Consider the following 25,185-nt stretch of genomic DNA (forward strand, 5'->3'; position numbering starts at 1 on the left):
ACATAAATGCGTTTCCTTCTGAGACCACGAATTGCCCAAGGCTACCGCAGGGTCATGCTGAGCTCCGAGCAGCTCATCCCCGCAGCCAGGACTCACGCTTCATGCTGGAAGTGCAGATGTGTGAGGCAGGGCTCAGGCCCAGCCTTCTGGTGGCCCCTTGTCAGCTGCATCCCAGCACCACGGCAGAAGGCTCATGGGAGAGGGGGGACATAACACCCCTAAGGTAGAGCCCTAAGCCTCTGTGCCTTTTGGGATCAGAGACATCAAGCGCTGTTTGGGAACAAATGAAATGATGTCATGAAAGACTTTAAAAAGTTTTGAATGGTTGTCACTTTCAAGGTCACAGTGAGACTTCTGCATCTTCCATGTCATAGGGAGACTTTCCTTCCCTGGGTCAGAATCCTTGAATCTAAAGAGTGCTCAGGTCCTCTATCCTCAGCTCCCTGGGTCAGGGGAGCTCCCTGCCTGTGTTAGATCGCTCAGATTTCATTCCTTGGAAGGAATCATTGCAGCAAGGATTTTATATCTATGTGACAGACCCATAGCCAACTTCGTACTGAATGGGGAAAAGCTGAAAGTGTTTCCTCCAAGGTCTGGAAGAAGATCAAGGTCTCCCCTCTCACCACTCTTATTCAGTATAGGACTGGAAGTTTTTAGCTGCAGCAGTTAGGCAAGAGAGAGAAAGAAACAGCATGCAGAGAGGAAGGAAGTCACTACATCACAATCTGCAGAAGATGCAATTCTCTATACAGAAAAACTGAAGACTCCACCAAAATGGGTAAATTCAGGAAGGTTGCAAGATACGAAATCAACATACAAAAATCAATGTAATTTTTATGCACCAATAACAAACTTTTTGAGAATGAAACCATGAAATCAATCTCATTCACAATAACTACAAAAATAATAATAAAAAAAATACCTAGGAAAAAAAAGTTTAACCAAGGAAATGAAAGACCTCTATATTGAAAATCACAAAACACTAATGAAAAAATTGAGAAAGACAAAAAAAAGGAAAATCCCATTTTCATGGATTGAAAAAAATTAGCATTGTTGAAATATCCATACTATCTGAAGTGGTTTACCAATTCAGTGTAACCCGCACAAAATACCAAAGACATCCTTCACTGAAATACAACAATCCTAAACTTCAAATAGAAGCACAACAGATTCCAAATAGCCAAAGCACTCTTGAATAAAAAGAGCTGAGCTGGAGGTGGCGTGATAGTGCTGACTTCAAGATACCAGAGACCATAACAACCAAGCAGCACGGTATTGACACAGAAACAGACAGACAGACCAGTGCAACAGAACAGAGATTCAAGAAATGAATCCACACATTCCAACAAAAGCTCCAAAGCACACCCTGGATAAGGACAGCCTTACCGATGACTGGTGCTGAGAAAACTGATATCCCCATGCAGAAGACAGAAACCTGGCAGCTCGCTCCCACATACACAAAACCAACTTAAGATGGAGCAAAGACCCAGCTGCAAGACCTGAAACTAGATAACCACTAGGAAAAACACAGGAGATACTGGTACAGGCAATGATTTTCTGGAGAGATCCAATGGTACAGGAAACAAATGCAAAAGGAGACCAATGTGATCACAGTGAACTAAAAAGCTTCTTCACAGCAAAGGAAACAATCAACAGAGCGGGGAGGAAACCTACAGAGCAGGAGAAAATATCCGTCAGCTATTCATCTGAACAAGGATCGATGGCTAGAATACATAAGGAACTCGAAGGCCTTAACAGCAGCACTATCACCAACAGCAAGCGGCCAATTAAAGAAGAGGCAAAAGAGCAGAACAGGCATTTCTCAAAAGAAGAAATGCAAATAGCCATAAATATATGAAAAAATGCTCAGTGTCATTAGCCACCATGAAAATGCAAATCAAAACTGCAATGAGATGCTATCGCACTTGTTATAACAGCTATCGTAAAAAAAAAAAAAAAAAACACATGCTGATAAAGATGCAGAGAAATAGCACCTTATGCTCTGCTGGGGGCAATGTAAATTAGCACGGTCACTATGGAGGCTCCTCAAAAACTAAAAATAGGATTACACTGTGATCCGGCTATCCCACTCCTGGGCATATATCCAAAGGAACAAAAAGTCAGCTCACAGAGGAATTCCTGCACATCGCGGTTACCACAGCACTACAAGCAGTAGACAAACTATGGACTCAGCCTAGGTGCCCATCAACAGATGAACAGGCAAAGAAAATGGGGTGTATATTTCCAGTGGAATACTACTCAGCTACAAAAATGAAATCCTGTCATGTGCAACAAAACAAATGGACGGGAGGATATCGTGCCAAATGAAAGAAGCCAGACACAAAGAGATGCTCTCCCTCATAAGTGGGAGCTGGAAGTCGGTGACCTGATGTAGGACAGTGATTTCCAGAGGATGGGTGGGAGGGGAGACTGGACTGATCCGTGCCGGCTATGCGCATGTTTGGAAATACCATGCCAGACCCCGTGACCATATACAATAAATGCATGTTAATAAAAAATAGAATAAAATATTAAAAAGAATTTTATATTTCAAAGACTCTCAATCTACCTTAAGATTTTTTCAGTAGGAATAAAATTTAAAAAAAAAATATACATATATATATATATATATATATATATATATATATATATATACTAACTTTCCAGAGCCTGCAGTCTCTCGAAGCCACCAGGGCAGGGGACAGGAAGCTGAGCTCCTCCCTGCCTTGGACGGTCATCTCTCCACTGCTGGCCACGCCGTTGCCATCATCATGGCCAGCTTGCAGCTGCCGGGTGCTCCTGTTCCTAATTGCTCAGCACCTACTCGATAATCATGCTCTTGAAATTAATCCAGTCTTAACAACGGGGAAATTGGCCCCGACAGTGCAGTGCCATGGTCAAGGTCGTGGAACAAGGACAGGACAGGCTTGTCCTGCATTACTTCTGTGAGCGGTGTCTTGCCGAGATCCAGTTCCCGTCTTTCTGCAACAGTGGAGCCTTAAATATGACCTTGAGAACCCAGGGGAAGTGTGTGGTCTGGAGTGCAGTATAGGAGCAAGACGGAGCCTGTTAGAATAATTCATAACTTGTTTGCTCTGGTGAGCAGAGCGGAGATTTTTTTATTATGATTTCATACCCCATGGAGCCTCATTTTGCTTTAAGATCTGCCCATAGGTATAAAATTTTCCCTATGACCCATTCCACAAACTAGATTTTAAACCTGCTGTAATACCTTTAAATCACACAGCACTGTTTTTCTCCAAGAATTTTTATTTCACAACAGCATCTATTTATGTGACATTTGTCAACGTCAAATAAACAGTGATGTCTTGGCATCTCATTTAATGCACAGGGCAACCTGGCTATGCAGATGCAATTTCCCCTTCTATGAATGAGAACACTGGCTCTCAAAGGAGACTTTCCTATGGACGGAATTCAAATTCTTAGAATTTAAGATGAGTACTTTTCTTTTATTACACGCTGTCTAATGAGACTTGATGAATCCCAAGTAAAATGTTCCTACTTTTTTTAACCAGTTCATAGAAAAAATGAAATCAACCAAGTCATCTGTCCTCACTGGGCAGCTTAGAAGCACAGCATGGCATGTTGGCGTGCACAGCACTGTCACCCTGTCTGGGACTAGTGTGACTGCCCACTCTTGACCCTGGGCAGGTGAGACAAACCAGCGCTCTCCACTCTCCTCCCTGTGGGGTCCCTCCTGGCTCCCTTCTCCAAGAGCCTTCCAGTGCAGACTGCTTCACATCCCATGGGAAGTCCACCTTCTTCCCAGACTTGCTATCCAGATAGCCTGGCCTCGTCTCTCCCGCCAACAGGTCCCGTAATTTGAAATTAAGAGAAACACGTTTAGGAGTTCGGAATGGAGAGCGTATTTGATGGTAAAGTTTTGAGCCAGGGACTGAACAGATTCCTCGAGCTATGTGGACGTAAGAACCAGGGACTCCATGATAATCTGAAAGTTGCCACAGAGAAGAGAGGATTCTAGATAGTTCCGAGATGAGCAGGAGAGCCCTGGTCAGGTAAGATAAAGCTTTGGGTTGCATCAGCTGTGGGTAAGATGAAGTTACATGGAATCACCCCAGGCCTGTGATTCTGGGGTGTTTGCCAACAGAGACGGCTGACATCATCTCACACAGACGAGGGCAGATCCGGGGTCGGAGTTTCCCAGGCCGAGGGATGCTGTGTGTACTGAGAGCTGGGACTCTGCTCTCAATGTCCCTCCTGCAGGAGCTGCACAGGTTCCCTGGCTGCTGGGGCCGAGTATCTAGAAGTGTTCCACAGAGGGGACCACACTAACATTTAGGACCACGTTCTGGTAAAAAACAACTTTTATTTTTAAAATTTCAACAACCAAATGGATTTTCTGAAACACAGTGACCTTCTTCTTCCCTATTCGTTTGCTATTTAGCTAGTCCCTTCCCTCCCCTTCTCCCTCCCTCTCTCCCTCCATCCTGCCTCCCCAGAGGACCCTGGACTTGGACACCACCCGTGGCTCCTCCTCTCTAACGTTAGCCTCAGAACCCCTCCACATTTCCAGCTCTTTTCCTCTGGCTCTTTGCTCCTGTCCTTGATCCTTAGTTCTTCACCCAGCATCTTCAATCACCCAGCCTGCTGTGGCAGCCGTGAGGGCCCATTCATTCTCACCCTCTGCTTAGATAGGGGTTCTCCCGCCACACAGGGGCCCAACTGGCTGAAGGACAGAAACACATTGAAGAGATTGTCTCCTCCACCTTGCTGTGTCCACCGGCTCTAGATGGTCAACTGGGGTTATCATCCAATGGACTCCATTCCTTTTGAAAAACCTTGAACTTAGTGCCTCAGCCTGTTGGCCTTCTCATGTGGCTTGTCACCTGGGCTTAGAGTCAAAGCTGATGATCAACCATGATGTTCCCCCTGGAGGCTCCACAGCCAGGTGGAGGCAGGTAACACAGAAGAACCCAAGGGCAGCAGGACTACACTCCTGATTTCTTAGGCTAACAAGAAAAGACTTTACCTCTATTCTGGAATACACGGACTAAAAAGAGAATAGAAAAACACATCTTCCTCATTTGTGCTCTTGATGTTGAGTCTGTGTTAATTACTCACTACAGCATCAGTGAATCCAAGCAGGATATGCCGTGGACTGGGTTGTTCCTTTGGGCTGCCCAGGATCTAAGCTTCCAGTCCATGTTTGGGAAACCATGCACAGTGCCGCAGCTGTTCCCCAAAGCCTTTTGCTGTTTCTCCTGGGTGCTCAGTTGAAAAGCATTCCCCAGCCCATCAATTCCCTGAGGACAACAGAACGTAGATGGAAACGTGATATCCATGGTTCAAGCCTGGCCTATACATCTTCCATTCAGTCCTCTGGTTTCTGTGAGCTCAGCACTCATATGTGAGATGGCCTTGAAAGCACAGCATTAAGAAGCAGGCGGAGCCTCCATTGGCCAGGATCCCTGCTGGGGTAGAATGGACCATGCCCTTGCTGACCACAGCCACTCCCTGACTGGACTCCATGTGAAATGCAAAGCAAGTATCTACCTGTCTTTGGACTCAGACACTACCGTGACAGCAGCCAGCATCTCGTGGGTATGTCTTGGTGAGAGGGGATGGCCATCTGCTGTGGCGAGGATCAAAGTCTCCTGTGCACCCACAGGGCATACATGTGACCTTGTCTTTGTCAGTCTGACACATTCACTCCAGATTGTGCCTCATGAGCTAGCAACACAGAGAGGCCAGGTCACCAGGATCACATTCTGGAAGGAGGTGGCAGCAGGGACGGCTCTTCCATCCAGATTTTGGGGATGGCAGTATCCGGTGTCCCGGCTCATGGTGCTGATGATGTGAGGGCAGGGCCTGGTTCCACTGGTGCAGATGTGACCCTTCCCAGCGGCAGTATGGTTCTAGACATGGCATTTGCCCAGTGGCTGCCCAGCCGGCTTTGCCAACCTGCTCCCAAGTCCGAGTCCTTTGACAGACATATCTCCCCACAAACCCTTCTGCTAAAGTCTGTGAGAGCTGATTTCCTTAGCTGTGGCTAACCACTCCTACTGACAGTGTGCGTCACCAAGGGGAGAAAGACAAGGGGACTTTCTTGGCCCACTGCTTCAGGAACTGGCCTTTCTCTAGGGCATATTTTTTACTTTATGAGACACAGTCAGGGCCTGGGGTATAGGTAGGTGGCAGAGCGCTTTCCTGGTGTGTGAGAGGCCCTGGCTCCATCTCCAGCACCACAAAAGGAAAACAGGAGAAGCAGAGAGAGAGCCAGGGAGGCTCGTTCCTGCTGGCTCCTCTAAGCAGGCTTCCTTTCTGTACTCTGATTGCCTCGGGCTGTGCTGAAATAGATTAAATTCTACCAAAATAAAGCCTGCTATTTGGGGACATAGGGAATTCAAAAGAAAAGCAAAATGTGGAAAAGAAAACTTAGAACAATGCCCAAGGAGGCCAAGTCAACAGAGCCCCGTGGGAATACTGGAGTCCATATTGCAGACAAAGCAGAGCAGTCATTCTGGGTCAACTGGACTCTCCCTGAAACCAAGGCACACTTTAGATCTTGTCAAGCCACAGGCTTTTTTTTTTTTTTTAAGTTGTATATGGACACAATATCTTTATCTATTTTTTTTAATGTGGTGCTGAGGATCGAACCCAGTGCCTCAGGCATGCTAGGTGAGCGCCCTACCACTGAGCCACAGCCACAGCCCACTATGCGCTTTTTAAAGTCCCCACGTTCCACCACAAGCCTGGAACTAGGTCAAAGAAAACATCCTGCATGAGAGCAAGTGGGATTGGGGCGAGTTTGCTGGCTCTTTACCTCAAGACATCATTACTGTGCCAAAGTGGCCCTGCAGCCAGGGGACAGTCTTACGGTGGTTGGATGGAAGAAGTCAGGTCAACCAGCCATGGCAGAGACCGGCAGTCTCGCCCAACATGACCACTGCTTCCTCCCATCCCACCTGAGAAGCCCAGGGAGTATGGTATGCTGCTGGGGTGGCCCCTGGGAACACGCCTCCTGCCACACACCACAGGGCAACGAGACAGGGACATTCCCCGCCTGGACCTGAGCTGTCCCTGGGAATGACTGACCACTGGAATGTGGCACAAATGTGCACCTGTCCCAGAGGCTGGACCTCAGGAGGCCCTGCAGTGTCCCCTGCTCCCTTCTAGAATCGTCAGACACCCAGGACAGCCCCCTGTGGAGGAGTCCCAAGGTCCTGGGGTGGCAGTCAGCCCCAGACATGGCACCCTGGGCCCTCCAGTTGGCTTGTCTGCAGGCTGAATGCAGCCAATTCATGACCCTAAGGGAGAGTCTGAAGCTCGGCCGGCCCTCACGATGGTGGGCAGCAGGCCACCGTGGCTCTGCGGCTCAGTCCTGCAGAAGCTGAGCTGCCAGAGGAAACTACCGGAGGTGGACCAGATGTCTGCTGTGACAGGTCAAGAAGGACCTGAGTAGGACAGGGGCTGGAAGACAGAGAGGCTCTGTGAACTTTGGCATCTAATTAGCTTTGGACTCTTTAAACTTGGAGACTTGTCAAGTGGGCTAATGGGGCTAAAAAAGACAAGGATTTGTGATAGAAATTATAGCTCATATTCAGAGAGGTTGGTTTTCAAACTTCTTCCCTTGTATTCCAGGAATCCAGCTCAGAGGGAAATCTACGGCATATCGCACGGGGTTTTGCCTCTTCCACTCCCTGGCACCTGCCTAAACTTGGGGGCAACCCAGCTTCTGGGATTCTGCCCCCTGCCTGACAGCCCTCAACCCAGCCCCCTCTTCCGATGCCTGCGGGTCACAGATGCACAGAACGCACACCTGAAACAGACCAACCACTTTGGAACAAAAATTATCTTTCATACAAATTTATTTAGGAATTGTTATGGCTTGGATGTGAGGTGTCACCAAAGCTCTCACTGTGTGAGACAGTGCAAGAAGGTTCAGAGGACTGCACTGCTATCCAATCAGTGCATGAATCCCCTGATGGGAGTCACCAAGTGGCGACTGAAGGTGGGTGGGCTGTGGCTGGAGGAGGTGGGCATGGGGACATGGCTTTGGGGTATGTATTTCGTGAGCTGACCTTAGTCTCTGCTTCCTGAACATCATGTGGGCCACTTCCCTCTGCCACACTCTTCTGCCATTATGTCCTGCCTCACCTCAAGCACCAAGGAATGGAGCTGGCTGTCTGTGGACTGAGACCTCTGAAACCATGAGCCCCCAAATAGACATTTCCTCCTCTAATGAGGTCTTTTAGTCACAGCAGCAAAAACACTGCCCCTCTGCCCACGGAAACACTCCATCTAGAAACTGGCAGTGCACTGCCCCCTCTTCTGCACCCCAGCGTTCAGTTCTGCTGTGTCCACCTCCCAGTGTCTCAGCTCTCCCCGCCCTCCTCTCAGGCTTGGGGGATGGCGGTGCAGTCCTGAGCAGCCTTCCACGTCCTGCTTTCTCTGTGGCTTCCCTGGACACCCCACGGACAGCCAGCAAGCACTTCCAGAGCATAAAGGGGTCCAGCCTCTCCCCCTGCAGCATTCCTCACGGTTCCCAGGCCCTGGCTGCGAGATGGCCCACTGCCCGCCTCCAGCTGCCCCTGGTGTCACTGTGGCCCCTGCTTTGGTCAGCTCCAGGCCCTTGTCCTCCTGGTGCTGCCCAATGCACACATTCAGTATATGTCAGTCCCTACCCTGGGCATGCTTCCCACTCTCCTCCGGCGCGTTCCTTGCAGTGCGGGCCCCGTCACCCTCACCCTCTGCAGCGGCCTTCCGTCCCACCCCCACTTCCTTCCTTACTAGCACTTGCTGCGGTAAGTGTGTCGGCTGCTACCCCTCCTGCTCCACCACCTGCTCCAGCTCCAGGGGTCACACTCAGGAGCCAGGGAGACGTGGTAACCACAAAGCAATGGCCACGCGTGTGCTGCCCTCACTGGTGTGAAATCCTCAGAATCACACCTCACTCTGTGGCAGCTGTTCTTACCGTCACTCTCCCTCTGTGGAAGATAGGAGTGACAGCCCTGCTCCAATGAGTTGGCTGATGCAGGACAGCCCCGGCCCCTGTGACTGGCAGCACCAGGTTCTACCGCAGGTCCAGCTGATGACCTGCAGACAGGGGTGCCAACCTCCGCTTGGTGCTTCTGGATTCTCCCCAAGATAGACCCAGGGCTCTGCTTTGCTTATCCCCAGGTGTAGGCATGGTTAAGTTTCAGGTCACTGTCCCCTGACTGCTGGGCTAACCTGCATAGAACACTCCCATTCAAGGTAATGGTCACTAGGTCCCCAGCTCTCCTTCAGTGGGACTGGCATTCAATTCTCCCTTCTTCCTGGTGGCCTCTCACTAACACTCTGCATGACCACAGTTCAAGCACCGAGTGCCAACATCTCCCGCAGTGAAGGAATCATACCTCGGAATTCCAGTCCTCGAAGTTGAAAGGTGACAAGCCCGTTGCCAATCTCAATCAGGTGCACAAAAGCATTGAGGTCATCTGAAGCCAAAATGAAGCAATCTCCAGAGCTATAGTTGCCCCAACGACCGAGAAGGAGGTCTCCACAGAGTGACTCCTGCAGGGTCCTTGTCAAGTGCTCATAGAAGATAGAATTGAGGTTGTTGTCATCGCCCCCTACAGGCAGACAGGAACACAGCAGGTGAGTGCTCACGGAGCCTTCAGACCTGGGAAAAGGTCTGTCCCTGGAATAAGGCCAAATCAGACTCCCTGTACACCTTGAAGACCTGCTCTTCACCCCCTCAGTGGATGTAAGGGACACTATTACCCCTCTAGCCTCTCTGAAGCAGTCTGCTCCACACCAAGGATGGAACTGCCATCTAGATGCAAGTGCCCTACAGATTCCTGCCTCCACTGAGGTCTCTGAGCTCCAGCCTGTGCACCCCTGTTGTACTTAACACCTTCTCTGGGGGTCTCCAGTGCTGCTCAGCTTCCATGTGTCCATGTGGGTGCCCTTTGTCCACGATCCCATCTGAGTGGCTGGTACCACCACCCAGTTAGCCATGACCACACTTCTTTCCACTCCTGTTTCATCCACTTTAAATACTTTTTGAATCTTTGTACATTTCTCCATCTCTGATACCCCTAGCTCAGTCAAGCTACCAATATTTCTGCTGTGGGCAGCCTCTGTTTATTTGAGGGACTTGCTATCCCATCCCAACCCTGCAGAAGAACCAGATTTTCCAGTTGAAGAGCAGAGCATGATTCCCAGGACCCCTTCAGCCCATTCCTGTGCCTTCTCAATGCTCTTAAGATGGACAGAACTTCTCAGCCTGACCTGTGAACTTCATCATTCACAGGAAAGAGCTAGGACTGTCCTGGGCAGGCTCACTCCCAGGGCCACACAAGTCACTGTGGTCTGGTCTTTGTCTCTCTCCTCACCCTTACACCCAGCACACGAAACTTCCAGCTGGGGGTCTCTCCCCTCCCACCTGGACCTGGGGGGACATGGCCCTGCCTGGGCTGCCCTGGCACCCACTCTGGATTATCACCTGTGGCTCTCTCCTCAGACATCAGCCCAATCACTTCAGGACAATCCTGTACGTGGACTCTTGCACTGTAGCCTACTACTCTGACACCACTGTGCTTTTGCTTTGTGTGTACGTGGGTTTTCGGTTACTCAATTAGTGTCTAATTTCTTGTCTGCCCCACAATTTCAGTGAGGAGAAGTCTAGATCTGAATTTGCTTGTTTTCATATCCTAGTCCTGGAAGAATTTGCAACTCATGGTAGGAATTAACTAAATACCTGTTGAACAACAGGTGACGCCGCAGAGCATTCTCTAGGGTCTCCTAGAGAAATGTTTCAAGGAAATGCCCATCAGGCACCTCCAGGACACTGTTTCCATCAACGTCACTGAGGTATAATTTATAGACACTACACAGCACCCATTTATATATATATGCTATCATACATGAATACAGTTATTATTAGCATTGTATGCAAGCTATGTTTACATATAATTCTATGCTTTATATGATACATATCATTATAATATAAATCATATATATGATTTATATTACGTTTGTTTTAAATATGCATATACATTTTAATTAGGAACACTTTATAGAGGGCACCTTTCTGGTGTCCCCAGGAGTCCGAGGAAAGCATGCACCATGTGAGCACCACATGGGCCCGTGCTTTGCCCCTTGCTGTGTACCTCCTGTGCTGTATACCTTGGAGGTCTGCTCTGCTTCACAGCTGGGTGTACTGCTGGGCACATAGTGGCTCACTTAGCCACTTGTCAGCTGAAGGGCTATGTCCTGGGGGTGACTACGGGTAAAGCCACTGGGAATGCTTGCAAGCAGGAGCTGTGTGAAGGTGAGACCTGGGTGGGGTGCTGTCCTCCAAGCTGGCCCAGCCACCTCCGCATGCTCCACCTGCTCCGCCCCGCTGTGGCTGAGTGCTCTAGCTCTGCATCCACGGGGGGTCAGTGCTGTCAGTGCTACTGGGTGTTGTAACTGGGCAGATGGTGACACTTAGGAGGGGGATAAGGGGAAAGAAGGGGCAGGAGGGAGGTGGGTGATGGAACACCCTGCCAGGCCAGGGCTGCAGGCTGAGGCTTGGGGGTAAGCGCCGTGCATTTCCCACACCCTCCCTGCTGGGCTCCGACTGCTTCCCTCCCCTCTGGGATCTGTCCAGAGGAGGCTAGAAGCTTTTTAGGAGAAGACTAGATAAACTGGGCCGTCTTCCTGGTCTTGTGGGTATAAGAAGCAGCTGGAAGTCTGGGAGAGGAGTAAGAGATTCTGTTTTTAGAGTGTTTTTTTTTTCTTTGGGGAAGAAATTCCAGAAAGCCAGAGAGGCATAGAATTGCCTCAAAGAGGAGACACCTGAAGTAAGAGTCAGGTTCACTCTGTGTTGTATACTGCAGTGGAGACAGGTTCTGGGAAGTCTGAGTAAAGACTGCAGTCGGCTGAGTACCCTGCTCTGTGCGTGGACACAAGCAGGACAGCAGGTTGGGCAGTGATGATGCCCAGTGCACCCACCTAAGGAAGAACATCCATGTCTCTAGAAAGTCTGTGTGGGGATGCTGTTGGGTAATGAATGTCCTTGCTGGGCATTCAAGACAGTTAAAGGCTGAACTGAAACTGATGCATTTATAAGATGACGATGGCTGGCAGGGGAACGCGGCTGTGGGCCAAGCTGGCCACAAGGCTGACAAAGCTTCCCTGCCACTCTGTGCACGGGACACGGAAGCCGGCTTGTCCCTGATAAATCAGCAGGCATCCTCAGACACTAATTAAAGATTACTTTCAGTTTCTAGCACTTTTAAAGGAAAGACCTGAAGGAGAAAATGAGCCTTTAAGTATCAAACTGTTCGGGCGTCTAAATAAAATAATTAAAACCACTAAAAGTAGATATTTGACTCAGGGCACCATCTTAGAATACACTGACCGCACATCTGCATAGTTAGCAGATGAAACAATAATTAAAACTAACTGAAAGCATGATGTGCTTGTGCAGCTGTCCCTGTGCCTGCCGTGGACACCCCGGGATGTTGGAGTCCCACAGCTGCACCCCAGAGCTGGGTCTCTGCCCCTCCTCCCCACTTCTTCTTACTTAAAGTTGTACCAAAAATAAGCCTGTCTCTCCAGGTACTTTCAGATCCACTGTTACACTGATCATCTACTTGCAGCTCAAACACAGAGGGTCCTGACTTGGGATGGTTTGACACGATGACTTTTGATTTTCCAGTGACGTGAAACAATAGTAGCTCACTGTTTTCTAAATTTTGATCTTTTCACAGGTGAGCAATATGCAGCCCAATACTATCATGATGCTGAGCAGTGACAGCCAGCCACATGTCCCAGTCACCCCGAGAGAGTGAGACCAATAAAAATATCCACAATAGCTGCACACACCTGAGGTCCCAGTGACTGGGGAGGCTGAGGCAGGAGGATTATAAGTTTAAGGCCAGCCTCAGCAACTTAGTGAGAGCCTGTCTCAAAAAAAAAAAAAAAAAAAAAAAGGGAAGGGGCTGGGGACATAGCTCAGGGAAAAGTGCCCCTGGGTTCAATCTTCAGTGTGTGTATATATATATCTCCACCTCAGTTAAAATCAGCATTCTGCTGAGAGGAAAGAAGAGATAGAAGAGTTAAAAAAAGACTAAGGCAAGACAGTCAAATAGTCTGCACTTCACACCAGGTTAGAGCCTGTGTGTGATGCTTACCACACACAAAACAGAATGTCCGGCAGCATCGGTCAGCACTGACCAAGCACCCATGGATCTGAAGGACGGAGGAACGCACCTCCACACCCAGTCAGGACGTGACTGTCTTCTTGCTCAGTCTATTCTGCAGCTGGCAGAGTTTCCCTGTGGGCATGGTCCCCTCCATGGTCAATAAGAGTGCACTCAATGCTTCTTCCAGGAGCTGTCTATATAACAACACACAGCGACCTTGAAAAGAGGGCAGGAAAGATCTTACCTGGGTCCCTTTGGATTTGGACGGCCAGTCTTGTGTTGGAATTGTCCACTCGCCTTGTACTAGAAGGACCACAAGAGGGAAGAAGGCCATGTTAGGTCCCTCCATGCTAGAGGCCCCCTATAGAGCCCCACGGTGGGTGGGACACACTGAGGAGACAGCACCCACGGACTGGAGGTGTGCTCAATTGGGACTGCACTGCGGGAGAAGGGGAGCTGGGGATGAGGCCGACTTGTCCGAGGCAGGTGGAGGGGAGAAGAGGGAGCCCTGATTCTGGGGATGGCCACGTCTTGTTCCCTCTTGAGCACAGACCCACAGAGTGAAAGCAAGGGAGAGCTTGCAGGGAAAGCTATTGCTGTTAACCGGAGGCAGCGTCCCCACAGGGCTTTGTCCAGGTGGGGTCTATACAGTGGTGCTAAGCAGGTGACACTGTGCACCTGCCTTCGTGAGTTGGGCACAGTGTTCAAGACCTTCCTGAGGGTGAACGACAATAAAGAATTAGCTCTTGTAAACAAGAAGACAGTGTCTGTAGCCGTTGTGACAAGTGGCCAGCAGGACACACACTGACCCCTATTCAAGCCTGACAGTGGCCCTGGGTCACAGCTTCTGGAAGACACTCAGGCCATGGCCACCCTTGCTCCTGAGAGAAGCCTACTCACTCCAGGCCTCTGAGAAGCAGCTGGTCATGTCTCTCCAGATACCCTCCTGTATGGAAGCGGCCAGCCAACTGTATCCCAGAATGTCACCTGTCCTCGACTGCCACACATCTCCAAGCCCCTTATAGATGCCTCAGCCTGCTCTGCTTGGAGAAACTGTGAGCACCTCTCTAGCCGACGGGGAGGGTGGTCCTGTCCTGTCAAGGGTGGAACATGGAAGTGCTGTCAAGCCTGCGAGGCTCAGGATACTCCACTGGAATAACAGTGGCAAATTCACACCATCAGACCAGCAGGAGAGCACATTCTCCAAGACACAGCAGCACCGACCACAGGGCCTCACTTGGACCAGGACTCGCCGGCCCCTGATACATGAGGGCCTGGGCTCAATCTCCTGGTCCCCCCTTGCCAGCGCCCTGCCGTGCACTCTGGGCTCCAGTCCTGGGCTTCCAGTACATCCCCTCCACACGCCCCAGCCTTCCCTGCATGTGTGGCCCTCATTTATCTTTCCGCTCATGATCCTGCTGGACCCCATGTCCCCCCACTCTCAGTGTAAGAGCACTTCCTCAGGACGCTGCCTGACCTCTGCTCTGGGTGCGGCTTGCTTGCCCTGGGCTCCATCGCCCCCCCACCCCACCTGTGCTTCTCCTTTGGTGCCCTGTGGTTGCTAATGTCAACAACAGGCAGCTCTCACCCATGCAAGCAGCCCTTGGGTGCGTCTCAGGCCTGCTCTGCATGCTCCAGGCATCAAATAACCAGTCTCCCAGAAGTTGAGGCCAGAAGGTAAAGTGCCCCAGATCACAGATCTGTTGGCCGGTCAAGCCAGGATTTGGACCCAGAGCCCAGGAGCCCAGACCCATGCCACATCCTGCGTTTCTGCGTGGTTGTCTGTACGCCGCTCGTGGGAGACCCCAAACAGCAGGAGGGTGAGCGCTCGGATCCCAACTGTGGTCACTCAACAAAGGATAAAGCTACTTCTGAGGCTTCCTATCCCACAGTATCTGCTGGGAAGGGCAGGCCAGCAGCCACCAGTGCTGCACACTTGGCTTTGTGTTAAAATACATTGGTTGGCAAACTGCAAGTGACTTAATGGGTGACTAGCATTTGTCAAGAGAGGGAACAAGAAGAAACCTCGGAACAAGGTCTTTTGTGAACTCGTTTCTTGGAAATCAGAACAGAATAACAGATATTTGGAAGGAATTATAATTTGAATAAATGAAAAGGCTTGTCATCAGAAAACAAACAAACAAAAAGAATCCCTTTCCTTCCTTGTCTTCCCCAGACATTGAAGAACATCCTGGTTGTAGACAAGACTCCAAAATGGGCAGAGAGGGCAATTCTGCCATGTGGCACACCACGGCCGAGACCTCAGCACGCTGCTCCGCAGGGCTCCGGGCTCCTTCCAGCTACCTCATAGCAGCTTTGAAAATAAGAGAGCCCAGGGTGTCAGGAAATAAAGCAAACAACAAAATTCTGTCTAATGAAGGCTGAAATCCCATGCCTGCATGGTTAGTCCCTAAATGGAATTTTAATTTCACCTTAAGACCTAGGACAAATGGAATTTTCAGCAGCAGAATAAACAATTTTTGAAGTGGGACTGAGCCAAAAGAAAGTCATTTGCCAAACTCCTTAGGGAATGAAAACACCTTCTAAAACCCTGTCCACTGGAAAGCTATCTTTCAGAGGGCTCTGGCCTTTCTGGAATGCACTGTACTAAATTCTGAAGACCCACAGATCGGCTGTGCCACAGGGCCTCTGGCTCTCGCGTCTCCTCTCAGAAGGTGGGCTGCCGGCCATCCTGGGTAATTTGAGCTTTACTCCAGAGCCTTCCTCCTGTAAATCTGGTGCTTACCACTCAAAGGTGCTAATTAGCTCAGTAATTGGATTTCTGCCTTAACTGTCCTGTCGCATTACATCAGATCTGTTGCTCAGGGAGGAAACGGGGGCTTTGGACCTCACCCCTGATCTCAGGGGAAGCACAGGGCATCAGGCATGCTTGCTGTGCCATCTTCTCAGCTCCTGCCTGACAAAGTCACCACGCATTGCTGGGCAAGGCTGTCCCCAGGGCTGCAGGCCCATCTCCCTGTAGGTCTCTCCAGAGAAGAAGGCAGCTAGGTTCCTCTCCAACCCCACCACGAGAGGGCTTCCTGCCTACAAGTTGGCCTTTCCACCCTGGTCGGTCCCCCAGGCCAAATTGCTCTCAAACAGATTCATGAAGGCGACTTGAATGGTTCAACAGTAATTTTCTTCCGTGGTACGACTCTGATACCTGGGTGTTGACCAGGAACCGTGACTGCTGGAGTGAGGGGTTCGCTGGGTTCTCCACATAGCAGACCAACCTGGGGTTAAGGATGGATGGTGGACTCACTGATGGGCAGGACCACTTTAGGGGGATCCCGACAATAGGAAGGCGGCCAGCGTGCCAGGGGAAGGTCCACCTCCTCTAAGCTGGACAGTGCACCCGGCCCTCCAGGCTTGCTGTCCACCTTCATGCCGCTGCCACCAGCAGCCACGTCAGTTCTTGCAGAGCCAGTGAGGCTGGTCGTCTCTAGAGTGGAACCACTGTGCGCCTTGGAGACCGCACAAGGGCGGTCCCAGTGTCCTGAGGAGGCATGTCCCACAGCGAGTGCGTGCTGGAGTCACATCTCTCAGGCCTTCATGTCCCTACCTACTTCTGGGCACATGATGGTCCCGGGCTAAGAAACACAAACATCTCTCTACCTCTGTCCTGTTTCTATGTTTTGTCAAATTTCTTTTTTTTTTCCATGAATTTTGCTATTTTATTTAAAGCATTTATAGTCACAGTTATTTTCTTCTTTGTGAGTTCTGGTCTTTAGCATTGCAAAGTGTCCTGGATCCTAATGGAGCTGCTCAAGTTCATCTGTGTTTAACCGGAACCAGAGCCGGGGCTTTGATCTCTATGCATTTGCCCACTGCTTTCTCTCATTCTCTTACTTTCCGTTTCTCAAGGTACCACATTAAGATCTTTTCATTTGGTGTCACACTGTCTTCATGGTTTATTTTGCTTTCTAGTTAATTTTTTATTTTCAAACACATGACTCTATGGTCTGATTATAAAATAATAAAGACAAAGCCACGAAGTCATAAGTCATAAGACAACACTATGGATAACACAATCCTGAATAATCCGTGGGTCAAAGGTAAAGGTTCAATAGGAAAGAAAATGTGCTAGACTGAAAGAAAATAAAAATAAAGTATACACAGAAGCAGGTTCACTGTGAGGCAGCTCTCCCCACTTGAACACAGAGCCCACACGGCCCAGAGGAGAACTCATGCCACCAGGGAGGGAGGGGAAGCCTCAGACCCCTAGTCTATCCTTCCACCTCAACAACCTACCAAAAAAGACAGCAAAATAAACCTAAAGGTGGTATAAGGAAGGAAACAAAGATGAAAATGGCAGACAAGTTGGGAACAGTGAAGAATCAAAGAACAAGGAGAGCACTCTGAAGATATTAATAAAATTGACCAATCTGTAGTAAGACTGACAAAGAACAAGAGAAGAAACAGAAATGATCAACATCTGTAATGCAGGTATTATTGCAGACCCTACAGATATGGAAATAGACAGCAGGGAATAGTACAAATATTTCATAAGCATAAATTTTGGTACTTTAATAAAATGGACCAATTCTTTAAAAAAAAACACATTATTACCACAATCAACCCAGTATGAAGTGCATCACTCAAACAGCCCTGTAACTTTAAGATCGTTTAAGTGATCATTAAAAACCACCTCAAAATAAATCTCCAAGTCTTGACAGCCTCACTGGAAAATTTTATCACATTAAAAAAAAAAGAAAGAGCACCAATTACAGATAGTAATTGTGTGATTTATAGTGTCTCCCATAAATTACAAGACCAAGAGCCGCTTTGCAGTTCATCTGATGAAGCTGGGACTGCCCTGATACCAAAATCTGATAAAAGTAGTATGAAAAAAATAAAACTACAAATCAATATCCTGCATGAATATAGATACAAAAGTCCTTAAAATGTATTAGCAAATGAAATTCAGCAATAGATTCCTAAATGTCTACACCATGACCATGTGGAGTTTATTCCAGGGTCCCAAGGCTGGTTCAATATACAGAAATGAGTCACTGTAATGGACCATACTTTCAGGCCAAAGAAGAAAAATCGTATGATCATGTAAACTGATACAAAAAGGAAGTTAACAAAATCTATAATGATTTTCATTTCTAAAAATCCTTTCTGAAAAATAGGAGCAGAGAAGAATTTCCTCACCTACTAAGACCCTAGAGCTGACACTGTATTTAATTGTGAAAGATTAAAATGTTTTCTCCGTAAAGTAGGGAAAATTGCAAGGCTGTCCTCTTTAATTGCTGTTATTCACAAAGAGCTGGAAGTTCTGTTGTGCAACAAGGCAAGAAAAGTAAATCAAAGCCCAGCATTCGGAAGGAATAAACAGAATAATATGTGTTTGTAGAAGCCGTGATTGTCTTCATAGAAAATTGCAAGAAATCTACAAACAAGCAAAACCAATCAAAACCTCCTAGAGTTCAGTTAGATTTCGGGGTACAAGATAAACATGCAAAAATGAAATGTATTTCTAGTCACTAATAATGAACACATGGGCACCCAAATTAAAAACATAATATATTTACAATTATTGAAACTTAAAAAGGAAATAGATGTGAATTAGTACAAACATATAGATGTTTTTATGCTAAAGAACACAGAAATGTGATGAACTTAAAGAAGACAAGTGGAGAGAAATGTCATATTCACAGATTAGAAGATTCAAGACAGTAAATATATTGACTCTCTTCAAATTGAGGTAAAGGTTTCCACGATTTTCATCAAAATTCCTGCAAGATATTTTGTAGCTATTTAAGAAAGGACATCAGTTACGTACTATGCAGACAGAAGGTGGGGGACATGGCCGAGCTCATTTTATGAAAATGGTACAACTGATTCCAAAACCAGACATAGTGCAAAAGGAAAAGAAAAAGGGTGGAGACAGAAAACTGCAGGCCAGCCCTTTGGATGACTATGGTGCAAAAGAGTCACATTTCTAGATCCAGGTGAAGCTAAACTGTGGGACAGGCAAACACCCCACATTAGGTAAAGTAAAGTTTCAAGGGAGTAAAGTGGGAGTGTACCCAATCCAGGACCCTAGGGGCCGCAGAGAGGAAGACTGAGGAAGGACACACAGACTGAGGAGCAGAGTGGAGAAAGACCCACCAAGTGTGCTTTTGGGGCTCACCAAGCAGGCTCTCATAATGAAGGGGCCATCGTGGCAAGGCCAACTGGCTGGAGTTCACCATCATGTCCATTTTGGGGTGTGACTGAGGCTTATGGAACATTCATAATATCGTGCAGCCATTACCACTGTTTGCTCTGGATCAGTTTCATTACCCCCCAAAGAAAGTTTGTACAGTAAATAGTCACTTCACGTCACACCTGCTCCAGTGCCCATCTGTCCTCATCGGTCTGTTCTGGAAATTCCACATTGATGGCATCACAACATGGTGGGACTTTGGTTCCAGCGTCTTAGGTGCACAGTGCTGTTTTCAAGGTCCACGGGTGTTAGAGTGTGTCATTACTTCAGTCCCCTCTGTAGTAGAGTGATTTTCTATTGTAAGGATCGTGACACTTTGTGCAGCCGTTTGCCAGCTGACTGCCCTGAATTGCTTTTACTTTTCGTCAGCTGAGATACTGCTACCATGAGCATTCATGCGCCAGTTTTTGTTTGGACGCCTATTTTTGATTTTCTTGTCTTCTCACTTTCTTGATAGTGTCTTTGATCACAAAAGTTTTTAGCTTGGATGAGGTCCAATTTATTTGACTTTTCTCTATTGCTTGTGCCTTTGGTGTCTCATCAAAGGATACACTGAAAATTGTGAAGCCTTATACTTTCTTCTAAGGGTTCTATAGTTTTAGTTCTTACATTAAGGTATTTGATCAATTCTGAGTTCATTTTTGTGTATGGTGTGAGGTAAGGACACAACTGTATTCTTCTGCATCAGGATCACGTTGTTTAAAAGGGTGTCCTACCCGCCCCCACCACCCCCCACTGAATGATCTTGGCACCCTGTGAAAAGTCGGTTCACCACACATATATAGGTTCTTCCCTGAATCCGGAATTCCATTATGTTGATCTGTAGGACTGTCTTCGTGTCTACACTGCAGTGTTTGTAGTAACACTGTAACTTTGTAGTCAGTTTCGAAGCCCAGAAGTCTGAGTCCTCCAACTTTCCTGCTGTTTTAGGTTGGCTGGTTATTTGAGGTCCATTGAAATTCCATATGAATTTTAGGATGAGCTTGGCTACATATGCAGACAGGTCAGTTGTAACTTGGACAGTAATTAACTGTAGATCAGTTTGGGGGTGTACGGCCTTCTTCACAGTTTTAAGTGTTCCAATTCATGAACAGGGGTGTCTTCCTAGTCATTGTGTCTTTGGTCTTTTCAGTGATTTCCGGTCTTCGGAGGACAGTTTCTACTTCACCCATTCCTAAATACTTTGTTCTGTGGATGCTGTTGTAAACCGAATTGTTTTCTTTGTTTCATTTTCAGATTGTTCTTTGCAGGAATATAGAAATATAACTGATTTGTGTGTGTTCATCTTGTATCTAGCAAAGTCCTGAATTCAATGGTCCCCTCTCATTGCCTGTGGCTTTCTCAGGCTTCTTATCATGACACAGTGTCATCTGGTGAATAGAAATGGTTTTGCTTCCTTTCCCCTATGGGTGCCTTTCTGTTCTGCCTGATTGCCTGGCCCAGGTAAGTGACGTATTCCCTCTAGTTACCCACAGGAACATGAGTGACAGCATCTTGATGTCACTGCACCAGCATATCTGGGGTTTTTTTGCTTGTTTTGTTTTTGGTGGAAAAGGATTAACCTTACATTTGTTTCCAAATTTGGTTTTTTCAAATACTGAGACAGGACATGTGGAGTCCTGGCTGCAGGAGCACAGGACAAATGTCAAGAGAGCACTGTGTGTCTCCCCAGCATCATTCTCTACCCTCCAGTTTGTCCTCCAAAAGGGGTTCTTTAACAATGGGGAGGGGAAAAATACTCAGGTGTCCCCAGTGGCTCTCATTTATCCAGAGAAACTACAACTCGAACACCAGCCGTCTATCAGTCTCAACTTCTCTTCAAATGAGACTTTTAAAAATCTTCATTTTCAACCCCAATGATTTTAAGATCCACTAAGAACTTTCCTTCCTTCCCAGGAAACCTCGAGGCATCCCCCAGAGTCTTCCCGGCTGCAGTGAGACCGCCTCCAGCTGTGCAAAGCCTGAACAAACAACAGTGACCCCAGAGCCACCCTCAAGGACAGCACAGGGGCAAAGGGAGCCAACGCATTGCGTCATCCAGAGGACCAGGTTATCTGGTGGTCTGTCCTAGAGTCTCACGTATGGGTTATTGTCACACTACTGGGGAGCACCTGTAGCTGGGCCCGGCTCACAAAGTGAGTAGCTGCCTGTGCACAGGTGGGAGGGCACCATGAGCCCTGGGAGCAGGACTGCTGCAAAGCCTGGGCAGGGACGTCACTCCAATTCAGCAGAAGCAGAGTCTGGGAAACACACACAGGGCCATAAGTTCAGCAGCCCTAAGTGATAGTCACAGAATGTGTTTTAATGACAAAGAGCTGCAGGGTGGTCTTCCCACGCCTGCTCTTACTGGGGAAGAAGGAGACTGCCTCCGGTGGCTGGGAAGGTCACTGGAATATTGGCTGTTCTGGGGAAGCCCTTTTAGCACCAGGGAGTGAGTCCTACCATCCAGGAGCCTTGAACCTGCCCATAAATCTCTCGCGTCACATATATTTGAGTCCCATAATGAAAGGGTTTGGGACGGCGTGTGTTTAAAAGCTGTGGCGTATTTCTTGCCTTCCTTTGTTCAGAATAAATCGGGCCCGTCTCAACACGTTCCCCAAAGCTGGAGAGGCTGAGTTCCCCCTGCTGTCCCTGCCTGGCACAGCCTTCAGTCATCCATCAACCAGGTCAGTTGCAAGGCGTGGCTCCTGGTGACCTTGAAGAGTCAGCAGGTGCAGGCAGCTGGGAAGCAGGTGGGAGGTCAGGTGCTACCCTACAGCCTGTGGTCTGCTTCTCCACTCTGCACTTTCCAAATACTTCTCTACTCAGCAATATGGAGCAGGACCCCAAGTAAAGGCACACAAGTAATGAATAATAAGCTAAACCGGCACAATATGAGAAGTTCAACACACTGGAGTTCCTCAAAGTGTCTCCCTCCTGCAATGTATCTGCACAATATCTCAGCACCATGCTTCAAGTGTCAGAATCCCCCCCCCCCCAGGGACACGTGTGAGGGCTTTCTTGTCCCTCAGCAAGCTAGCAGATGGGGCCAAGCTCATTTCTCAGAGCAGCTTTCAAACCCAGACCTGTATTGCACTTGGGGTTTGGGGCAGAGAACAGAGGAGGCAGGGCTGGCCTAGGTCACAGGTGGGTCAGTGACAGATGTATCTGGGGAGGCTCAGCCCTGAGCTGCTCCTGGGCCCCGTGTCAGATGCTGGGTCCCCACGTCAGTTCTCGCCTCCTGGTAACAGAGCTGCTGCCAACATGAGGCTCGTGTCCCACACTGCCTGCCCACTGGACAGAGGATCCAGGCCACCCATGCTCTGAGACTCTCGCTGGGCAGGAGTGATGGCTCTCTGGGACACCAAGCTCTATGCTTTCCTGCCTGTCACTTTGGCCAGGGCTGCAGTCTTGCCTGTTTCATGCTTACTGTGGCTTGAAGGCGACAGTGACATGGACTGCAGGTTGGGCTCTGAAGGCAGGCTCTGCCCAGCGGAGTGCAGACCTATCCCCAGTGCCCCTACCCAGCTTCGGAGACTGACCTCACCCCCTGCCCTCACCCTTCAGACGCCTCTGCTTCGCTTCTCCTACCTGAGACTCTCTCCTGCCAATTTCTCCTCATTGCTCACTTCTGCTTCTTTTGCAAAGTTCAAGACTTGGTGCCTCTCCCAACCAGACTGTCCCTGTCAGTCCCAGGGCCCACTGTCCCCCAGCTGTGGTTCCCTCTGAGCTAGCTGCTATATGACTGAGTGCATTTCATGTTTTATGGAAGATTTCTGACATAGAGGAGCAAAGCCACTGTTGGTGGGCATCTCCATTCTTTGAGAGGGCTGAGCACAGTCCCCCTCCAGGACAAAGGAGTTCCTGAGATAACTGGGAACACGGTCATACTTCATGGCCTAAATATTTGTCTCATGTTAATGACACTTTGGTTATTTAGTCAATGTTCATATAAGAAGAGAAGGGTGATAAGTCACATCAGAATGTGTTTCTGCAGCTTTCTCAGATCCTTACAGGGGATGTAAGAACACAGCCCTCCACCACTATGGTGTGTTTGCTGTTCTGCCTGGGTTGTAAGTGGGGGCGCCAGGTAGAGCTCACCCGTACAGACTGACAAACCACAGCAATCAGGATCAGGCTGGTTTAGCAATGAACTTCCTCTGGCAATGCAAACCCAGACTGAGATTTTCTTCCCCTCTGACATAATATTTTTGAATTTAATTCATTTAAGAAGTCTTTACAGAACACCTACTGTGTGCAGGACCCCCCAGAGACACAGATAAAAAATGAACCAGCCCAGAACTGAAGGTACCCACAGTCCACATCAATTCTGGATAGAATTTACAGAAGACCATGATACATATTTACTTTCCAATGATGACAGCTACTTTTCCTGATCCCACAAGTCCTTCTTGGACCTGACCGCTTGTCCATCAACAGCTGGTAGAGTTCTGACCCTTGGAACCTGGTGGGTGTGTGACGTGCTTGTAAACAACAAAATGAGGACAATCAGAAAAGCATGTGCCTTCCACCTTACTCGAGAGGACACCTGTGCTGGGCCCCGAGGCCACATGCTGGAGCCCAGACTATCACCACATCTGGAAGTCACCTGGAGAGGTGGGCCTCTGCTCTTCCAGTCCCACCTACCTCCTCGCCTGGTGACTGCAACACCATGTCACCACCATGCTGCTGAGCCCTTCCCAAATCCCTGGCCCACAGACGCCAGGCGAGGTAATAAGTTGTTTGTTGTTTTGGACACTGAAGTTAGTGGTTATTTATTATTCAGTAAGAGACAATGTGAACATAAAGACATTTATGTTTTCTAGGCACCTGCCAGGATCCGGATGAGATTTCCCTCCACGTCCTGTCCTGGTACCCACTGCTCTGCTGTCCCGAATTCTATCTGCTGAGCGCTCAGGCAGATGGGCCGCAGGAGGCGGTATGCTGGTCCCTCTCAGACTGAGTGTTCTGCTCCCCATCCCCCCGCCGCCCCAGAGGAGGAGGCATTCCCATCGGACCCCACAGGCCTGCAGGCCCTCCCACCCGAGGCTGACGCTCCCCAAGTAACGCGGGGGAGCACGGATCCTGCACAGAAGGGTCTGTTCATTGAACTACATGTAAACCAGCCCTCAGCTCCAAGCCCATCGCCCTGGAGGGGGCTGAATTGTGAAAGTGAGGAGGTGAAATAATCAAGCAGAAGTGCACAAGGAACCCGAGACTTCCCTCCATCCACCCCACACAGAAAGCTCTCCTGTGATCATGGGAAACACCTGTTCCTGCAGCTCACCTGGGGATGGGGTCCCTCTGCAGAGTGTCACACTACTGAGTGCAGGCCTGTCCTAGGTCTTAGGTATGCTGGTGCATTTTCTCCTTATAAGGGGATCCTATTATTTTGTCCTGCTTTAGGGATGAGGGAAGAGAAGCCCAAGGTCTCAGTGGTAAGAGATGGAGGGGAGGGGTTTACCCAGGCATCATTTAGCCCAGGGCTGTTGTAGCCACCACACCCCCCTATCTGCACCAGGAGGGTGCCTGTTTTACATTCGCATATACCGTCTCCTACTACCCACGGGAGCCATGATCTCCTGACTCCTCAGTGGCCCCTGAGACAGGCAGTTAAGAGCCAGAGGTGTGAGCACAGCTCAGGGCGGGGCTCAGGCACAGCAGCACAGGTGAGACACCAAGACAGAGTCCTATGCCACCTGCTGGAGACCGCCTGGTTCACAGCTCTCCCTTCCACTGACCCCAAGTCCTCCGGGCACAGCCATGAGAGCCTTAGGGTCACTCAGCTGTCCCCTGAAAACGACGCCCAGGCTGGGGTGAGGCCCAGTGGCA

At 48.8% G+C, this 25,185-nt stretch overlaps 1 protein-coding gene across 7 annotated transcripts in view; it reads right to left on the reverse strand.

The window, feature by feature from the left end:
- Nucleotides 1-25,185, reverse strand: part of Pcnx2 (pecanex 2) — a 171,424-nt gene that overhangs the window by 34,847 nt on the left and 111,392 nt on the right. For all 7 annotated transcript variants that reach the window (XM_048800374.1, XM_048800377.1, XM_048800376.1 and 4 more), the window contains 2 exons: nt 13,405-13,463; nt 9,381-9,596 (listed from right to left, as the gene is read on the reverse strand). In XM_048800374.1, coding sequence (XP_048656331.1) covers nt 9,381-9,596; nt 13,405-13,463 — 275 coding nt within the window. The remainder of the gene's footprint in view (nt 1-9,380; nt 9,597-13,404; nt 13,464-25,185) is intronic.

This window comes from Marmota marmota, unplaced genomic scaffold, assembly GCF_001458135.2.
Source record: "Marmota marmota marmota unplaced genomic scaffold, marMar, whole genome shotgun sequence".
NCBI lineage: Eukaryota > Metazoa > Chordata > Mammalia > Rodentia > Sciuridae > Marmota > Marmota marmota.